Source organism: Taudactylus pleione, unplaced genomic scaffold (genome assembly GCF_031769625.1).
Source record: "Taudactylus pleione unplaced genomic scaffold, aTauple2 ptg000940l, whole genome shotgun sequence".
Classification (NCBI taxonomy): Eukaryota; Metazoa; Chordata; class Amphibia; order Anura; family Myobatrachidae; genus Taudactylus; species Taudactylus pleione.
The window spans coordinates 66,753-88,724 of NW_028285341.1; the positions used below are offsets into that span (position 1 = coordinate 66,753).

The 21,972-nt window shown below is 37.8% G+C and overlaps 1 protein-coding gene across 1 annotated transcript in view; it reads left to right on the plus strand.

The window, feature by feature from the left end:
• Positions 1-16,419: 16,419 nt before the first annotated feature.
• The window catches only part of LOC148473287 (uncharacterized), a 53,589-nt gene continuing 48,036 nt past the window's right edge, over positions 16,420-21,972 (plus strand). Inside the window, 1 exon segment of the mRNA XM_088459846.1 lies at positions 16,420-16,624. Within this exon segment, the coding sequence (XP_088315972.1) occupies positions 16,420-16,624 (205 nt within the window).

Here is a 21,972-nt window from a genome sequence, read left to right on the forward strand (position 1 = left end):
AAAAAAAAAATTATTTTCTGTGTTTGTGAATTGTGTGCGCAGTAGCCGCACGTGCATCAACAAAGTAGTGCCAAGCGTGCGCCTGTGTCATAAGTAAAGGGCCGGCTGGCTTGACCGTTAAAGGGTTCTGTAACCCCCAAAGTACACTCCAAACCAAAAAAATATATATTTTCTGTGTTTGTGACTTGTGTGCACTGTGGCTGCACGTGCATCAACAAAGGAGCAGCGCCAAGCGTGCGCCTGTGTCCCATAAGTAAAGAGCCGGCTGGCTCATTTCTTAAAGGGTGGTGTAACCCACAAAGTGCACTACTCTCCAGCAAAAATAAAAAAATATTTTCTGTGTTTGTGTGCGCTTTAGCCGCACGTATATATATCAATATAACATAAATGGAGGACCAAACTTTCTCTGATAAAAATAAAATAGGGAAAGATCAAGAACCACTTCCTACTAGTGCTGTTGCTGCTGCTGGGAGTTGTTCATCATCCCAGAGAGGAAGTAGGAACATCACTACTTTTACTAAACAATTGACCCTCCAACAGTCCCTAGCGATGAGGATGAAGTACGACAGCAGTCATCCTGAAGCAAAACGTATAACTGAGGCCTTGACTGCTATGTTGGTGTTAGACGTGCGTCCGGTATCCGACATTAGTGCAGTGGGATTTAGACAATTGATGGAGGTAGTGTGTCCTCGGTTCCAAATCCCATCTAGATTCCACCTGCATCCTCAAAGCAGCAGCGACAAGCGTGCATCTGTCTGTTAAAGGGTGGTGACACCCTCAAAGTGTGCTACACAAACAATTAAAATATTGTTCTTTTTTTTTCTGTCTTTGTGAAATGTGTGGGCTGTAGCCGCACCTGCATCCTTAAAGCAGCAGTGACAAGCGTGCGTCTGTCTGTTAAAGGGTGGTGACACCCTCAAAGTGTGCTACACAAACAATTAAAATATTGTTCTTTTTTTTCTGTCTTTGTGAATTGTGTGGGCTGTAGCCGCACTTGCATCCTCAAAGCAGCAGCGACAAGCGTGCGTCTGTCTGTTAAAGGGTGTTGTAACTCTCAAAGTGCTCCAAAAAATCAAAAAAAATTTTTTAATGTGTTTGTGACTTGTGTGCGATGTAGCCACACTTGCATCCTCAAAGCAGCAGCGACAAGCGTGCGTCTGTCTGTTAAAGGGTGGTGGCACCCTCAAAGTGTGCTACACAAACAATAAAAATATTCTTCTTCTTTTTTCTGTCTTTGTGAATTGTGTGGGCTGTAGCCGCACCTGCATCCTTAAAGCAGCAGCGACAAGCGTGCGTCTGTCTGTTAAAGGGTGGTGTAACTCACGAAGTGCTCCAAAAAATAAAAAACTATTTTTTTAATGTGTTTGTGACTTGTGTGCGATGTAGCCGCACTTGCATCCTCAAAGCAGCAGCGACAAGCGTGCGTCTGTCTGTTAAAGGGTGGTGACACCCTCAAAGTGTGCTACACAAACAATAAAAATATTCTTCTTTTTTCTGTCTTTGTGAATTGTGTGGGCTGTAGCCGCACCTGCATCCTTAAAGCAGCAGCGACAAGCGTGCGTCTGTCTGTTAAAGGGTGGTGACACCCTCAAAGTGTGCTACACAAACAATTAAAATATTGTTCTTTTTTCTGTCTTTGTGAATTGTGTGGGCTGTAGCCGCACCTGCATCCTTAAAGCAGCTGCGACAAGCGTGCGTCTGTCTGTTAAAGGGTGGTGACACCCTCAAAGTGTGCTACACAAACAATTAAAATACTGTTCTTTTTTTTTCGGTCTTTGTGAAATGTGTGGGCTGTAGCCGCACCTGCATCCTTAAAGCAGCAGCGACAAGCGTGCGTCTGTCTGTTAAAGGGTGGTGACACCCTCAAAGTGTTCTACACAAACAATTAAAATATTGTTCTTTTTTTTCGGTCTTTGTGAAATGTGTGGGCTGTAGCCGCACCTGCATCCTTAAAGCAGCAGCGACAAGCGTGCGTCTGTCTGTTAAAGGGTGGTTAACTCTCAAAGTGCTCCAAAAAATAAAAAACTATTTTTTTTATGTGTTTGTGACTTGTGTGCGATGTAGCCGCACTTGCATCCTCAAAGCAGCAGCGACAAGCGTGCGTCTGTCTGTTAAAGGGTGGTGACACCCTCAAAGTGTGCTACACAAAGAATAAAAATATTCTTCTTCTTTTTTCTGTCTTTGTGAATTGTGTGGGCTGTAGCCGCACTTGCATCCTCAAAGCAGCAGCGACAAGCGTGCGTCTGTCTGTTAGAGGGTGGTGTAACCCTCAAAGTGTGCTCCACAAACAATAAAAATATTCTTTTTTTTTTTCTGTCTTTGTGAATTGTGTGGGCTGTAGCCGCACTTGAATCCTCAAAGCAGCAGCGACAAGCGTGCGTCTGTTAAAGGATTACATCGGTGACAGCATCCAAGTAGGCATGTCAGACAGTCCGTACCTGTACTGGCAGGAAAAAGAAGCAATTTGGAGGTCCCTGTACAAACTGGCTCTATTTTACCTGAGTTGCCCCCCCTCCAGTGTGTACTCCGAAAGAGTGTTTAGTGCAGCCGGGAACCTTGTTAGCGAAAGGCGTAGGAGGTTGCTTCCACAAAATGTGGAGAAGATGATGTTCATAAAATGAATGATCAACTCTTCCAGGGAGACCAGCCTCCAGAACGTACAGAGGGACCTGTGGTTCCAGCAGGGACGAATTAATACTCTGTGAGGATGAGGATGTACATAACACTGAAGAGGGTGAGGAATCTGTGGATGAGGAGGATGAGGACGACTTCTTGCCTCCGTAGAGCCAGTTTGTGCAGGGACAGATTAATTGCCAGCTTGTTTTGTGGGGGCCCAAACGAACCAATCATTTCAGCCACAGTTGTGTGGCAGACCCTGGCGCTGAAATGATTGCTTTGTTAAAGTGTGCATGTCCTGTTTATACAACATAAGGGTGGGTGGGAGGGCCCAAGGACAATTCCATCTTGCACCTCTTTTTTTTCTTTGCATTATGTACAGTTTGGGGCCTAGTTTTTCAATGCCATCCTGTCTGCCACTGCAGTTTCACGCCTAGATGGGTCACGTGTTTGTGCCGCCCACTCGTGTCGCTTAGCATAGTCATCCAGCTACCTTGGTGCAACCTTTTGGACATAAAAACACTATTGTGAGGTGTGAGGTATTCAGAATAGACTGGAAATGAGTGGAAATTAAGGTTATTGAGGTTAATAATAGCATAGGAGCAGAAAAACCTACAAATTCTGTGATTTTAGCTGTTTTTATGCTTTTTTTCAAAAAAATACAGATCCAAAACACAAAACCCAGAACCCAAAACACGGAAGGGTGGTTTTGGCAAAACCAATCCAGATCCAAAACACGAAGAAAGATCCAGATCCAAAACCAAAACACAAAACACGAAAAGTGGCCGGTGCACACCCCTAGTATTAACAGTAATCTGTACATCCAAGATAAAGACCATTTCTAAACTGGCTGCATATGTGAATTTAATAGGACAATCCCATCCTGTAATTTCTGATATCATAGATTCAAAATCCTCAAATCTTCCTCTCTCTCTGCGTGTGATGCGCTTCCAATTTTTCCGTTGCCAGAAATTATGTCTAATTTTACTAATCAAAATATCCAAACAAAAACACACCATAAAACAGTTGACGTCAACAACTATATCCTGGCTAACAGCAATCACCACCCAAGCTGGATTAGAAGCATTCCCAAGGGACAGTTCACAAGACTCAGGCGTAATTGCACGAATATGAAGGACTATGTCACACAGGGAGAAAACCTCAAACAACATTTTGAATGGAAAAAGTATAACATGAGGGAGGTAGAAACAGCCTATAAACTATTGGAAGTCACTCCCAGGGACAAATTACTTCAAGATTCGGTTAAACAACTGAGTAATGATGGAGAAAAGATATATTTTATAACAAATTATAATGCAGCAGGCTGAAACATTAGGATCATTTTGCAAAAACATTGGCATATCCTGCAAATGGATAATAAATTGAGTAATATACTGCCCAATAAACCTGATATTGTGTTTCGAAAAGCACCGGATTTAAAGAAAAAATTGACTCACAATCATCTAAAAGATATGAAAGATCCCAAACAAAGCACAATGGAGGGATATACTGTGTCAGAAGGTTTCTTCCACTGCGGTAGATGTTCAAACTGCAGAAAATTGAGCTACAAAAATACTAAACTGACAACCCACATCAGATCACATGTAACATTATTAGAACATAAGATAAAGGACACCATAACGTGTGATAGCGACAATGTAATATATATGCTGGAGTGCCCATGTGGGCTACAATACATAGGCCGCACAACTAGGACCCTAAAAGTTAGGATCAGCGAGCATGTAAGAAATATAGAAAGAGGTTTTGCAAATCATAGTGTGTCAGAACACTTTAGGGAAGTACATCAATGTAAGCCTAAAGGACTCAAATTTATGGGTATCAAGAAACTAAGATATAATTGGAGAGGGGAAAACAAACTAAAAAAGATTGACTGAGTAGAAAGTCGATGGATATTCGACTTACAGACCCTACAACCAGAAGGTCTAAATATCGATTCGTAAATTACCAGTAGTGTGAAGTAATACACCAAGGCCAGCCCCAATAATTGATCCATCCTCTGATTTCGTCATTACAATTGTAATAAAGATTTGAATAAATAAAGGGGATAAGACTCCCATGTAGGAATAAGGGTACATAAAGACACGTCGGTCCACCCATTTTATGATATACAGCATATGGTACATAACATCCAAGATTAATGATTCAGGATATGTATTAGGTATGCCAATATAAAGCCACACAACAACTCTACCTGATTCCTAACACATGACAATTTCCAGGTCATAAACTTCTTTTACTGGGATATTATAAACAGAACAATATGGATTTCTGCTGCTACCCTATATTTAATAACAATCGACAATAGCTGCTGGCATGCTGGGGGTTATAAATACAAGAACAGACCCATATATAATCATTTAACTGAATCAAGTCTCTATGTTAGACTGACAATAGATTATATTTAAAATAAACACTAAATTACATTCACATAACTGTTCACATTAGGCATGTACTCGTAAGAGAGAGAGCAATGTTATGACATAGGAAAAAACTCTGCAAAGATGGCCGCTGTCAAAATGGAGACCGAAGACCAAACACCAGATAAGCCACAACTATAAGAAAAGTCCACCGAATGCGCAGCACAAGAGAGCTAATATCCGTTAGTTGCCACTATGAACAACAGGTCTCTATACTGATTGGTGCATGCGTACCAAGTGCATCGTGACACACGGACATGTGACGGGTCACGTGAGTGGGAACACAGATGGAACCCGGAAGTGCGGAGGTTGCACACACAGGAGGGATGGTTTGAATTGATTACGAATGGTATAAAGCATGGTAAGTTCTACCACTACCATATTTGCCCTTGAAAAAGTCCCAAACGGGGACAATACGCGTTGGGACCACCAGGACATTATCTATTGGACTTTTTTTTACCATAGTTTGTTGAGCTACAGCAGCTTATGTCAGCTGCATTTTAAACCTTACTAATAAATAGTATACTCTGATTTTGTTAGTAGTAAGGTTACATTATTTATCCTCACACTCAAATATGGGGAGTCACGAGCCAGCAATCGGGGGGACCAGCAGATGTCAATAATTTGGTGAGTACATTCCAATATACCAACTATCTGCATATATAGTGTCCACCTCCTTGATACTGAATCCATTTATTATTTTGAGGTGTCATTGACGAAGGACAAGAGGAGGAAAATACTCAACAACTTTTTAGTAGTCATGACTTGTGGATTACAATTTAAAAGACATATTTAATTTATTGAACATACTGCCAAAAGTTTTTGCCAAACAGATTTAAGAACACAGTGGTCTTTTGGTACCACCAGGACCATTCTATATAATATTTAATCAATTGAACACACTGTCAAGAGTTATTGCCTACCAGACATAAGACTATAATGGGATTTTGCCAGTTTGAGGAAAATACTGCCTAAAGTTATTGCCTACCTGTCAAGAGTACATTAGGAACTATTAAATACTTTATTAGAACATCTATACAGGTGTTTTAGTATACAACACAATAGGAATAGTACACACATTCCCATACCATAGAGCGCTAAGGTTTCTTTTTCTTTCTGCTATTTGTTAAAAGGGGTTTTGGAACACCCCAGTAAACCAGCAGCACATGGTATAAATTAGTGAGTTAATTTGTGTGCGCAATCCGCTAATCCCTACCATTTTTGTACATGACCCAGCAATATGCTGATTTAAAAATCCAAGGACAGACCTGGGCTTTTGGTGTAACAGTATCAGTTTAGCATTTGTTTGGTCTATAATCTAATATCTTATTAATATGTGATTTCTAAGGGTGGTGACACTAATAAATGTATCTTCTTACTCTACTTTGGTGATTCTCATGGGAACTTATAACATGACAGCGCTTTAAGGAGTTTGCCGCTGCACTTGATCAAACTTTCAAAGTTGTTGCAATTTCCCAGATTATCCGACCTTAATTTCTGAAAATAATTATGGATTGTATATCTGTGCTAAAGTGAACTGTGCTTGACATACAGTATTATGGACTTTTACATCTATTAAATATTTATGAACAAAAGATACAATTAAATCATTGTGGCTCAACATTTTCCATCACTGAATTTTACTCATGTTCTAAATAAAAACTACTTTTTAGGGAGCATTTGAAAATAAAATGTTTTTAATTGTTTTTTTTAAGAAATGTGTAAAGAGACACACCTTCACTATTTATGTATGTCTAAGAAACTCATATTAAGTGTTTATATCATAATGTCTTTAGTATTCAAGTTTGTATAAACTTTTGACTTATACTATACATATATCTATTGATGTCATTATTTACAGAAACTCGTTGTGAGGTTCCTGCTGATATGTAGAACAGGTCTTTCTGCTGAAACTCTGCCCAGACATTAGGTGACTCCTAAACAAAAGGTCCCTGTGGTGACATAACAGGAGGCCAGAGGCTGCTATGATCTAATTAGTGTCGAAACTGGATTATTGGCTGAGACAAGATCAGTTTAAAATTGAATTGCAGTGACGCCATTTTGCGAAATGGCCGCCTAAGCGCCATTTTAGATAAACTCACACTTTAGTACATATGGCGATAATACTATTAGCATCATGCGAATGCATCTGTGACCATCGCCATAGGTTATGGTGATTCACTAAAAGCCTATTTCATTACTAAGGATATATGTTTCAGAAATGGCTTTACAGTATGTCAAAAATTGGATTGCATTAGATGAATAGAGCAAATGGCTATGTGACAACTAGCTTATGTAGATAAGCTTCCTGGACAGTGTCTGCCCTCACTACAGGTGGTCTGGCTTGAATACACACCTTACATTAGCAAGTTTCCTGTAATCACATGACTTCAAAGACTAGAGTGTTATTTTAGGTTTGTGTCATGTAGTTGGGCTATTTGCATTTACACAAGAGACTGGGAGAATAAAGGGTTTTTCTATTTAGCTTGGGAAAGGGGGGGACTGCTGACAGAGTGGGCATGTGGAACTATCAGGCACAGAATGTCACACTGCTAGATGTTCACTTAGTAAGTGTTAAGTGCACCGTTTCTCATACACACATTAATACGTCTTTATATCAAACCCCGCATACTCACACATTACATATTCACACATAAGTTTTAATAATCTTTAAAGTATAAGATTTAAGTTGGTTCAGTTAGTATAAATGCTGTGAAATAAAGATATTTGATAACTAAGGTTTTTACATGCTAAGAAAGCCGTGTTTGGGTTCGTACTGATGCATACTGTTTCAACAGAATTCCGGTACTATCGGTGTGGAGATCGCATCATGCATTCTCAACTTATGGATCGCAGAAACTTCAAGCAACAAAATGTATATTATATGAACAACTGTTAGGGGGCGGGAGGAAAGAGACCCCCAGTTGTTGGAGGCTGGGTTGAGTCTATTTGAACCAGCCTATTAAACGCTCTGTAACAGATGCTTCCCCCATGGGAACCAATGGCATAAGCAAGAAACTTCTCTATTGTCCTGTCTATTCTGGTGTATAAACATGTGTGCTCAAACACTGGGTCTTTAGTCTTCTTGCTGAATGCTGATTGATGGAGGTTTTCTTTCTGAAAGCCGAGATCTGGTCCAGAGCGCATGCATATGTATACTGTACTTTGGGTCTGTTTAATTCCTTTGCGTCTAATTGTGTATGGATCAATAGCATGTAACTGACTGTACTTTTACTTGAATAATACTTTGTGCTTCGGAACCACATGTTCTGAGTCTGGAGTCTCTATTTATTGTATGACTGCGTACGCAAATTAGCATCATCCTTAGAGGTTTATAGGAAGGATTTTAGAAGGTACAGGCAGGGGTATATAGAGGTTCAATTTTAATATCGTCATTAGAATACACGGTGTTACCCCTGCTAAGGTGTAATTAGCATTTCCCATTGTAATAAGTGACTTTAGGAACATTTACACCTCATTTACAAGATAAGGAGCTAGGTAGGAGACATTGCTGTGTTTATGTGTCACCTCTCAGTGTAAGAATTCCTTCTGGTCATCCTGGGAACTATGGAGAGAGATGGGGGAGGAATGACTATAAATAGGCTGTGTCAGGCTACTGAGAGCTGATGGAAGAGCTGCTGGTTTAGTTGCTGGTTGGAGAGCTGGACGGATGGAGGAGTAAGAAAGAGACAGATGAAAGAATCCCCAGAGTAAGGTAATTATATTATACATAGGAATATATTGATATATACACAGATATTTGTAGATAGTATTATGTAGATGTTGTCTTGTTATCAATACATAAAAAGTTTCACCTAAACAATAGTTATATAGTTAGTGTTACAATATATTTATATATAAAGTGGTACAGTACTATAAGCTTTATATACTATATTTGTCATTATATATTAACAAATATTGATTTGCAAATAAAACCTTTCATATATCCAGATATTACACTGTATATTGTATGATGTCACATTATCCTCTGGGTAACTGATGTTAGATATACATGAACTATTACAAATATTAATAATGTAAGTTCATAATAAATGAGCAAAAATATTGGTGGGCACTTATAGTCTGTCACATAAATGGTAGAAGCCAGATATGTAGCAGCAGAAATAATTTAGTTGTCCAATAATCTTACAAACATTTTGCTAAACAGTTACTTACACATATGATCCCACAATGTGGAGGTACATTTAACATAGTTCTACATTCTCTATCAGAACTAATGTATCATTTGTGTATAATGTATCTATATACAGGGGTGCTGAGGAGGATGGGGGGATTGAGTACTAATTACCTGGAATCAGGATTGTTAGAGGGGCCTGGGTCTGCCACTACCCCTCCTCCTTTTTACTTTTTAGAAGCATCTTCACCAGCCCAGCACTTGCTGCTTTGTGCTTTGCTGCAGTGAGGCCAGGAAGGCTGGTGCTGAGTACAGCAGTCACCTCTGTCTGTGTGGGGGTGGGGGACAGAAAACACACTGATCACATCCCCCCGGATTTCCCCCTGGCTGAGGGGCTCATTGCACTGCTCTGTTTCATTCCCAGCCTTTTTTTTATGAGGTGATGCCTCCAGCAATTTGGACAGGCCCCCTTCCCCTGAAAGTATCAGGGCCCGTATCTCGTCACTGTGTGACCTAGTGTGTAATATATATATATATATATATATATATATTGTCAGTACTAAGGGATCTATCTAGCTATCTATCTGTCCATTTCTCTACATCAATATAGTCTCTATCAGTACTGTTGTAGCATATGAGCTATATTTATTTATTCTCTATCAGTATGGTGGGTCCACTAATGTGTCAAATTACTAAATATTCTTTATCAGTATGGATAAAAGTATTCAAAATTTTTCTTGTTTTTATTTGTGTAATTAAAAATCATGACAATATATTTGATTTAAATTTTCTCAACCATCTCCCATAGGAGGTGAGCTCACACTTTTTTAAGTATATATAAAGGGGCACATAGGAGCAGGGCAAGTGCAAGGCTCCTCGGCACCCTAGGGAAACCACCTACCTACTGCCCACCATCCCCCTCACAATACCCACTTTTAGTTCCACAGGTGAATGGACATCTGTGCATGCACTGCGCATATGTCCCAATGGTTACGCAGATCGGAATTGCATGGCAATCTATGCATCTCTGATAGGTGTTCCTGGGCAGTGGCTGTCATCAGTGGTCATATCTAAAGATGCAGTTCCACTGACACCTGTGGCCATATACCATCAGACATTTTGAGCAACCATAGGGTTGCTCTAATGTCTAATGGTGTGGCCGATGTCCACTCAGAAGTGCGTCTTGTACTGCACCAGGGCGTATTAGAGCTGCAGATGGTTGGTGTCTAAGCAGACAGCCCATACATAAATATACAAGTTGGACACACACACATATATATATATATATATATATTTATACTGTGTATGTATATATATACTGTGTGTATATATATATATATATACATACACATCATGCACAGTATATTCATCCAGCCTACTTACCTACTTGATGTCCACAGACTGCATGGAGAGCCCACCCATCACACTGGAATATCTGTAAAGCTACATGCTGCCAGTGGGTATATTGGAGGGCAGTGGAGCAGCAGAGTGGGCTGGCCGGTGACAGTGATGGCATCAGAACCATGAAGCTACATGCTGCCGGAGTTAGAATGGAGAATGGTGGGTGGCAGAGTGGCATAGTGGGCTTCCGGTGACACAGTGACATCACCAGTGCTGGTCCTATGTAGATACAAACTGCCAGCAGGTAGACTGGAGGCAGATCAGCAGAGTGGGCAGGTTGATGACACAGTGATGTCACCAGTGCTAGACCCATGATGAAGCTATAGATGTCTCAGGTATTGTTGTGAGTGGGGATTTTTTTTACATTCTCTGGGAGGTGGTCACTGGTTGCAGATGGGCGCCAGATGCTGGGACAAGCAAGTTACAATGGTAGCTGCTTCTGGGAGAGACAAGACCCTGCCCCCTTATCGAGTCAGCATCAGCACGCCCCTCAGGTCCCGACGCCCTTAGGCAGCTGCCTAAAGCTGCCTAATGGAAGTACCTGCCCTGCATAGGTGGCAGATTCTTCATACTATCTTATTTTTTAATCTGTGCAATAGGTTAGTGTATATATAAAGAAGTATCTAGGTGACAGCTCCATCATAGTATATTACATATTACTCTGTGCATCAGGTTAGTATATATAAAGAGGTATCTAGGTGACAGCTCCATCATAGTATCTTACATATTACTCTGTGCAATAAGTTAGTATATATATTAAGGGGTATCTAGGTGACATCTCCATCATAGTATCTTACATATTACTCTCTGCATCAGTTTAGTATATATAAAGGGGTATCTAGGTGACAGCTCCATCATAGTATCTTACATATTACTCTGTGCAATAAGTTAGTATATATATAAAGGGGTATCTAGGTGAAATCTCCATCATAGTATCTTACATATTACTATGTGCATCAGGTTAGTATATATAAAGGGGTATCCAGGTGACAGCTCCATCATAGTATCTTACATATTACTCTGTGCATCAGGTTAGTATATATAAAGGGGTATCTAGGTGAAATCTCCATCATAGAATATTACATATTACTATGTGCATCAGTTTAGTATATATAAAGGGGTATCTAGGTGGCAGCTCCATCATAGAATATTACATATTACTCTGTGCAATAAGTTAGTATATATAAAGGGGTATCTAGGTGAAATCTCCATCATAGAATATTACATATTACTATGTGCATCAGTTTAGTATATATAAAGGGGTATCCAGGTGACAGCTCCATCATAGTATCTTACATATTACTCTGTGCAATAAGTTAGTATATATAAAGGGGTATCTAGGTGGCAGCTCCATCATAGAATATTACATATTACTCTGTGCAATAAGTTAGTATATATAAAGGGGTATCTAGGTGAAATCTCCATCATAGAATATTACATATTACTCTGTGCATCAGGTTAGTATATATAAAGGGGTATAGATTTGCATAATTTTGCTCAGAGCCCTATGGAGCACCCCGTTGTCACGATGACTTGCACCCACGAGTACATCTCATGCATTTGGATTAAGCCCATAGAATCTTACAGATTACTCTGTGTAAAAACAGACAAACTGACATCCGCAATGGTTAGGAATTTAGTTTATGTGATAGTATTAGTAGCTACAATTTCTGTAGTATATAGTCACTAAATCAATATTTCTTAGATTGGTAGCAGACCCTAAAGTCAGTATATTCATACTGTGTCCGAGAGAAAGTCTGGGGCAGTCTCATAGTCATAGAAAATGAACAGTGAAAATGTCCCTTTTATTTTATTTTTTTAAAATTGACATCCGCAATAGTTAGGAATTTAGATTATGTGATAGTATTAGAACCTACAATTTCTACAGTATATAGTCACTAAAATCAATATTTGTTAGATAGGTGGTAGACCCTACAGTCAGTATATTCATATTGTTTATGAGATAAAGACTCTTTTTGTAGCAATTTAATTGTGAAAATGTCCCTTTTATTTTAATTTTTTTTAATGGATAAAGGAATTAGGACAAACAAACAAAGAAAAGCACTCTTAAAATTAAAAGGGATAACTCTTATTGAGTGAGGGAGTTATTAATGTAAAAAAAAATGGTGGTTGTATATAGTTCCTTTTGAGTCAGATAATGATAGGTGCTTAATAATTTTGATACTATTGGTTCTGACTCAAGGATTTCATCTTGTTACTGTGATCTTTGAAAATTCAATAAAATAATCCTGGTTAAGCATGTCTGTATTATTCCTAATTGGTTTAATAATTGAAAAAATACACATTTTTAAAGGAAAGATCACATAAACACCTTCTAAGCGAAAACATAGATAGCATCAACCAAAAGAGAAGTATTTGTGTTCAACACTACAAGCTCACCCATCTCATTAACTAAAAAATATATATTTTTTATATTATATAAATATGTTCTAGTTTTTGAAAAGTGTCATGTTTTTACACATAGACACACCATGCTAGTTTACAATTAATTTGTCTACATTGATCTGTTTGTCTTGCAGCCTTGATGTTTTTTCTTCATGTATAATTGCCTGATCATTCAAAATAAATAATTATTCAAAAAAAAAATGTTTATGTTCTCTCCATATTTCATTTTGCTTGGTGAGAAAAGTCACAATATCTTCAAAAAAGTCTGCTATTTATTAATATATAGGGGCATTGTTTGGCAATAACTTGTTTGGGTCACGTAAAAAAATGTTTTGACAGATGGGGTCCCAGTGCAAAATAGATTAAGAACCCCTGGTGTAGTGCACTGGTTTAATATATAACTTATTGTATTTTCAAATAGGTATAACAATGTGACAGAAAAATCATTGGGGCTGGTACAAGTGATGATGATGCAGCTGATCTCTATAATATACAGCTGCTCTGCTCATGCAGGTGCTGGGTCTAGTTGAGGAAAAAACATTTTATCCAGTAGAGATTTCCAGCAGCTCCTTTCAGTACCCGGATTTCTGCTATGTAGTCAATACAATTACATGTGACTCTCTCTTCCACGAGTAAGCGCAGCTATATGCCTCACTCACAGTAACACAGGACTCATGGATTTTTGTTTGCAGACCATCAGTCCTGCATAGAAAAACCCAAGAGTCCAGGGTGAGATACTAGTCTAACAGTTATTCCTTTATTGTTTGCTATATATAAATTGTACCATACTGACCCAGCAAGTCACTGAGTTCAGAATTGAAGCCTTGTGTTGGTGCCAACCAACCACACATCAACATTGTATGGGTGGTACTCTTTATATTTCTTTATGGAAATAAATATTTTATACTTTGGATATCCAAGTTAGCTGATCAGACTACACCATTAATTTACTTTAATAGAGGGGAGGAGATTTGAAATGGATTGGCTGGTAAAGATCTGTGATGGTGTGGTGGTTGGATGGCTGACTGCAGTAGAAGTTGGGATGGCCCAATAAAATAATGATAATAATATTAATATATATACACATACAGTGTATGTATATCAATATATATACTGTATATACTGTATATATATATATATATATATATATATATATCTATAGACCAATGAAAGATTAATCAGGGCCACCTGGATATAGTCTACACACAGATAGAACAGACCTAATACTTAATAACACTATCCCCTTTGGTACTGGGTGTCAGCTATAAGCAAGAGATCTGGGCATAGCAGTGGTATGCTGCTATTGCATAGAAGGATATTAAACAGTGAACTTGATACACAGCGACAAAAGTGCTAATTTAATAAATAAATACATGCTTGGTCTGTAAAATGTCAGTGCAAATTAATACAATCAGATAAATAATGTGTATAAAGTGTCTGTGCACTTTATACACATTAAGGGAAATTAAGGGAAAATAAGTAAGGATAAAGTGCCAAATGCTTATCTTATTTAAAATTTCCCGGTAAGTTCATATAGGGCAGGAGTGGAGCTTCCCAACGCGTTTCGTCCTTCACCTAGACTTCTTCAAGGGTAGTGTGATTAATTTCCCTTTGCAAAAAAACACATATATTGCTTTTTTTTAAAAAAAATTATGTATTTTTAGGAGACTATATGTATGAATTTATTATTGACCATGTCCCTTATCCTTTGTGTTTTTTATGTCTTTTAGTTTAAAAAAACTTTGTACCCCCCTTTTATATTGAATATTCGCTTCTTATATTTTTTTATCTCATAAGCCATTGACACATGGAGGTCTAATAAGCACTTTATTACTGCACAGTCACTTTTCACTATCATGTTTTAAGGGTTATTATTGGGAATGTTATTTATTATGTTTGATCCTTGAATGGAATATTTACCTTTAAATAAGGTTTAGGAGTTATTTTAGCACAACTAGCAAATTTTGCACAGACACTTTATACACATTTATCTGATTGTATTCATTTGCACTGACATTTTACAGACCAAGAATGTATTTATTTATTTATTAAATTAGCACTATTGTCGCTGGTGAAAAGTCTTTGAAATTGAATACGGGGATAATTGAAATAGGCGAAAATGATGGGTTTTCGCCACAAATTGAGTACAGGCCATAGTGGTAAAGGGACATTGTTCTCTGATCAAGCCAACTAAAGATACTATTTTTTCTTACACCTCTAAAGGATTCCCAAAATCTAGTCTCATTTCCTGGATAGGAGAAACCTTTTACAGCTAATCTGTTTCTCATCTAATACATGATGAGTCTCACATTACTATAAAAGTCGTTTTACTTTGGTAACATTTATGCTTTTAAATATAATCTCTTTTTCTTGCAGGACAAATAAAAAGCGGGATCCCCACAAAGGCCCATTTCAATTTCCGGCTAAAAGTCCCGGACTCTTCGCAAGGTGCACTTTCTGCCGTCATTGCTGGTTTTGCCTCCAGAAAAGTATCGTGCTCATCTCCGCTTTTCGCACTATTAAATTCCAAAGGATGCAAAAAATGCATCCCGGCAAAACTCAAACAGGCGAAAAGTGCAGTCAGATTTGGGGAAATCAGCCTGAGACCCCTCAAAAGATGCACTGACATGGGGGATCACTATGGATACCCCGAAATAGCCCTGTTGAAGGTTTTTGGGGTGCTTAAATGCTCTCAATTGCTGCTATTTAGCGTCTTTGCACAAGTGGTGAAGAATAGTATTTACCAGTTATATTTGCTAAAAATAAGTAGTCCCATCAAATTTGGGGTACATGAGAATGGGAACAAGCATGGTTAAAAATCGCTAAAGAGATGTTTTAAAATACATAACAAACACACCTTCAGCAATCACCTACAATAAAAAAAAACACCTGGGGCATACTTGGGGGACCCCCTGGAGTCTATTTCACAACTTTTTAAATTTGTCCTCCAACTTTGTTTTTTTTTCACTCCCAAAACGAAAGCACTTTTTTGGGATGATCTAAAGTATTTTTTAATTTTATTACACAGTTAACCTTTGGGTGATTGTCCCAAGACTGCAGGGGTGTTCCCACAACTTTGCACCCCAAACCCCCAGTTCTGCACTTTTTTCCGCCTCTATTCAGAGGCAAATCATTTCCACTGGTTACAAGGTGCAAACTTTTTGTGCCGGTGAAAAGTCTTTGGAATTGAATACGGGGAGAGGTTCCCACCTGACGAAATGACGCCACTGGCAAAACTTTTTTGGCGGCAATTGAATGCGGCCTTAAGACTATTAGAAGACATAATGGTGAAGGGACGCTGTTCTCTGAAAAAGCCAACTAAAGACACTATTTCTTCTTACACCTCTAAAGGATTCCCAAAATCTATTCTCATTTTCTGGATAGGAGAAAACTTTTACAGCTAATTTGTTCCTCATCTAATACATGATGAGTCTCATAGGAAAGAAACCGCATCTGTGCTCTGAGTGTGACAAAAGCTTTACATATAAATCACATTTTATCTCACATCAGAGGATTCACACAGGAGAGAAATCATTTACATGTTCTGAATGCAGCAAATGTTTTTCCTATAAGTCATCTCTTGTTATACATCAGAGGAGTCTCACACAAGAGAAACCATATAAATGCTGTGAATGTTGCAACTATTTTACTAGTTATAATATTATATTGGAAAGAAAGAATGCATGTTTAAGGAGCACATGGCATTGCAAAGAAGTGCAATCTGTAGTGCTCTAAACAAAGGCAGTAGTGATCAACCTATGGCAAAGCACTTCCTTGAAGCCAACCATACCTTATCCTCCTTGAGATATAGAATAATTGATTTTGTTCCCCCCAAAATACAGGGGTGGCAATAGATCAAGGGAGTTGCTAAGATGTGAAACAAAATGGAAATACAGGCTAGGTACAATGGCACCGATTGGGTTAAATGAGCAACTGAATCTGCAATGCTTCCAATAATATGGTTTATTCAACACCAAGATGTCTAATGGTTTTTGTTCCCCTGCCTTCTCTATCCTTGTCTTTCTCTACTATTTCTGTATATTATCTATGTCGTCTATTTAAATGTTATCCATCCAGATTTTCCTAACATGATCTCTGAATTTGTTTAATATGGAGGTAATCTGACTTCAATTGTAGCTATCATATTGATATAATAGTAACTTGTAGCTGTCATATATGGTAATTATTAGTAAGAGTAATTTCAGACTTGTAATGATGGATTATATCCACTAGATGGCACTGTTACCATTGGTTAGCACTATACTGCTCTACAATCCGTTTTTTATATGATTTGTAACTCTTCCAGGCTACTTGTAGCCTTATAGTTTTTATGGTGGTGGGTGTCTCACTAATGATGTCACAGCTGCTGCATTCCTGGAAGGGAAGCAGCTATATACACTTCTGTAGATTGACCATGACATCATCAGCCAGTGTTCAACATCATTCCCTACCATCCAAGTGGGCATAGAGGGGGAATATAACCATTTGGCGAGTGTAGCGAGCCACTGTGCCCAAAGCGTGGCAAGCAAAGCGAGCTCGCAAGGGGTTAACTTTCTTTTTTTGGTGGACTACGTGGGCAGGAAACTACACTTCCTCCCTCAGTGCACATCACTTGCAGGTACAGAATCTGAAGTGGTAATAGTCAGGCTCTAGCGCGCTGCTGATCACAGGGTGAGAGTATAAGAAAGGTAAGATTGTCTCATTTTACTCTTATTGTATCCTGAGAAAAGAACTAACTTAAAGGTTCTGAAACATTGATAATAACTACACGAGTACTGTGTCTTTTATGAAGTCGTCGTGAGTGCCGCCCACTGCTGCATATATTATTATTTCCTTCCCTTGGATAGGTAATTAAGGAAAGCACCAGATGCAGGACATCCTTTTTAGCCCTAAGGAGTGCCGGATGCAATTTCTCTGTATATATATATATATATATATATATATATATATAACTTTTGTCAGTACTAAGTGATCTATCTATTTATCTATATATGTATCTATTTCTCTACAACAACATAGTCTCTATCAGCAATGTTGAAGCATGTGAACTATATTTATTTATTATCTATGTATACTGTATATATAAGGGGTATCTAGGTGACAGCTCCATCATAGTATCTTACATATTATTTTGTGCATCAGGTTAGTATATATAAAGGGGTATTTAGGAGGCAGCTCCATTAAAGTTTCTTACTTATTACTCTGCGCATCAGGTTAGTATATATAAAGTGGCATCTAGGTGACACCTCCATCATAGTATCTTACATATTACTCTGTGCATCAGGTTAGCATATATAAAGGGGTATCTAGGTGGCAGCTCCATCATAGTATCTTAAATATTACTCTTTACATCAGGTTAGTATATATAAAGGGATATATAGGTGACAGCTCCATCATAGTATATTACATATTACTCTGTGTATCAGGTCAGTATATATAAAGGGATATCTAGGTGGCAGCTCCTTCATAATATATTACATATTACTATGTGCATCAGGTTAGTACATATAAAGAGGTATCTAGGTGACAGCTCCATCATAGTATCTTACATATTACTCTGTACATCAGGTTAGTACATATAAAGAGGTATCTATGTGGCAGCTCCATCATAGTATCTTACATATTACACGGTGCATCGTGTTAGTATATATAAAGGGGTATCTAGGTGGCAGCTCCATCATAGTATCTAACATGTTACTCTGTGCATCAGGTTAGTATATATAAAGGGGTACCTAGGTGGCAGATCTGTCACAGTATCTTACATATTACTCTGTGCATCAGGTTATTATATATAAAGAGGTATCTATGTGGCAGCTCCATCATAGTATCTTACATATTACTCTGTGCATCAGGTTTATATAAAGAGGTATCTAGGTGGCAACTCCATCATAGTATCTAACATATTACTCTGTGCATCTGATTATTATGGGATGTAGTCTGGAAGGCGGCAGTCGAATTGTCATCTGCCCGCTTCCTGACAGTGAAAGCTCGGCATGGGACTAATAATTAGACCCACACTGAAATCCCAGCACCCGGCATACCAAACATAGGTAAGCCAGGCATTGGGAGCTCATAGCTGCGGGGGTGAGTTGGGTTAGGTTTATGGGCTCCTGAGGGTCTTAGGGTTAGACACCCACTGGAAGGGTTAGGTTTAGGGTAGGGGAAGGGAGGGGTTTGGGTCAGGCACCACCGGGGGGGAGGTTATGTTTAGATAGTATATATAAAGAGTTATCTAGGTGGCAGATCCGTCATCGTATCTTACATATTAATCTGTGCATCAGCTTTGTATATATAAAGGGATAATTGCATTAAATACACCAGCAATGACACCTCGCACCCCTCACGGCTTGCTCCAAGCCTAAATTTGTATAATGTTGGTCAGAGCCTTATGTGGCGCCCGTTGTCACAATGACTTGCACCCGCAAGTACATCTCATGTATTTGGATTGAGTCCATAGAATTTTATAGATTACTCTGTGCAAAAACAGACAAATTGATATCCACAATCGTTAGGAATTTAGATTATGTGATATTATTAGAAACTGCAATTTCTATAGTATATAGTCGCTAAAATCAATATTTGCTAGTTTGGTGGTAGACCCTACAGTCAGTATATTCATACTGTGTATGAGATAAAGACTCTTTTTGTAGAAAATTAACTGTGAAAATGTTCCTTTTATTTACATTTTTTTTAAATTGATTAAGTAATTAGGACAGACAAACAGAGAAAAGCACTCTTAAAATTAAAAAGGATAACTCTTATTGAGTGAGGGAGTTATTATTGTAAAAAAATATTGGCGCTTGTTTTTAGTTCCTTTTGAGTCAGATATTGATAGGTGCTTAATAATTCTGATACTATTTGTTCTGACTCAAGGATTTCATCTCGTTACCGTGATCTTTGAAAATTGAATAAAATAAATCTGGTTAAGTGTGTCTGTATTATTCCTATTTGGGTTAATAATTTAAGAAATACAACCTTTTAAAGGAAAGATCACATAAACACCTTCAAAGTGAAAACATAGATAGCATCAACCAAAAGAGAAGAACATATATATATATATATATAAATATATATATATATTTATATAAATCCCGCACTCACATCCAAGTCAGAGACAACATCAGGGTGCATTCCAGCCAATCCAGTCTTGTTCAGGTACAGTAGGTAGCAATATAGGTATCCAAAAGGATGCACTCACCAAGGAGACATAGTAATTCGATAATTATTATTCCACGATAAAAGTAGGATAATAGCAGCAAGTTATGGCACCATATAGATAGCGATGTTTTGGTCACACCACTATCAAGCCAGCAGCCAGTCACAGCAACCATTAGATGCACATAAAATACAGCCTCAGTCCAAAGGACTGACTGACCTTACCCCTGGGGCACCATAAGTAGCAGCAACAATTAGGATAGCGCACACTCCACCGCCACGTGTGCTCCAGCCCGTGGAACGCTTTGCCCAGAAGTGAAATCACTTTCTATAAGTCACATAACATCACAGACCACAGCTTGTGCTCCAGTGTGTGGAACACACAGTGTGGAAACGTGAGCACATTTTCTACATCAACATAGACGAGCAACCTCTGAAAAAAATTTTTTTTAAATAAATACATAGCACAATACTCAATAATTAGACAGGTGGCTCATGCTGTTAATTACATATATATATATATATATATATATATATATATATATATAATTGTTGTGCCACAATATGATGTCCCATTGGTTTACAAGCAATAAAGTAGATACATATTAACAAATAAAGGAACAATACAATCCAAGTCATAAAAATACACATATTAATCCCTCTAATTTATAATCTTTCTATCCCAAATCCTATATCCTAATTTTTTTATATTTTATCTATTTGTTTTATTAATTTCTTCATATTTACATATTTTTATTATATACTTTAACTTTTTTTATAAAAATTTTTATATAACTATCATTTTTTTTTTTCAAATCTTCAAAAGACTTATAGCAAACAGAGGAGGAGGAGTTAGATGGGGAGTGATTAGTACTCATCCATAGCCATATAGAGTGCCAACCGATATCTTCATACTAGTTCAACTTCAGCAATATGAAACTATAAAAAGACCCATAGCGTATTATATTCGTTCAACCCCCTTGGGGAGATAGTGTCTAGTCTGAATATCCACCGGGCCTCCAGTCTTCGTAGTATTAGTTCATGGTCACCACCTCTGTTTTGTAGAAAATTTATTGTAAAAATGTCCCTTTTATTTATTTTTTTTTTAAATGGATTAAGCAATTAGGACAGACAAACAGAGAAAAGCACTCTTAAAATTAAAAAGGATAACTCTTATTGAGTGAGGGAGTTATTAATGTAAAAAAAATATTGGTGCTTGTATATAGTTCCTTTTGAGTCAGATAATGATAGGTGCTTAATAATTCTGATACTATTGGTTCTAACTCAAGGATTTAATCCTGTAACCGTGATCTTTGAAAATTCAATAAAATAATCCTGGTTAAGTGTGTCTGTATTATTCCTAATCGGTTTAATAATTGAAAAATTCAACCTTTTAAAGGAAAGATCACATAAACACCTTCTAAGTGAAAATATAGACAGCCTCAGCCAAAAGAGAAGAACATATATATATATATATATATATATATACACACACATATATATGTTAAATAGCATGATATATAATTGATGCTTGTGTTGTGCTGTGCTGTGCTGTAGGTATAGAGTCTGCATGTCTGAACCATATAGCTGGCCATTTCATTTAAATCAACATGGTCCAATTATAACTTTAAGGGTAAATTTACTAAGAATCGAGATGCTCCCGATTTGCAAAGAGATTAATCTCACTGTACTGTACCTCGCCTGGGCGATTTATTCACTTTTTATTTTGCAAATTTACAAACAGGCGATTTGTTCCAAATTGATTTGGGCAATGGTGAATTAGGTCGATTTTTTTTGGGTAACTTGTAAGCAAGCTCGAGT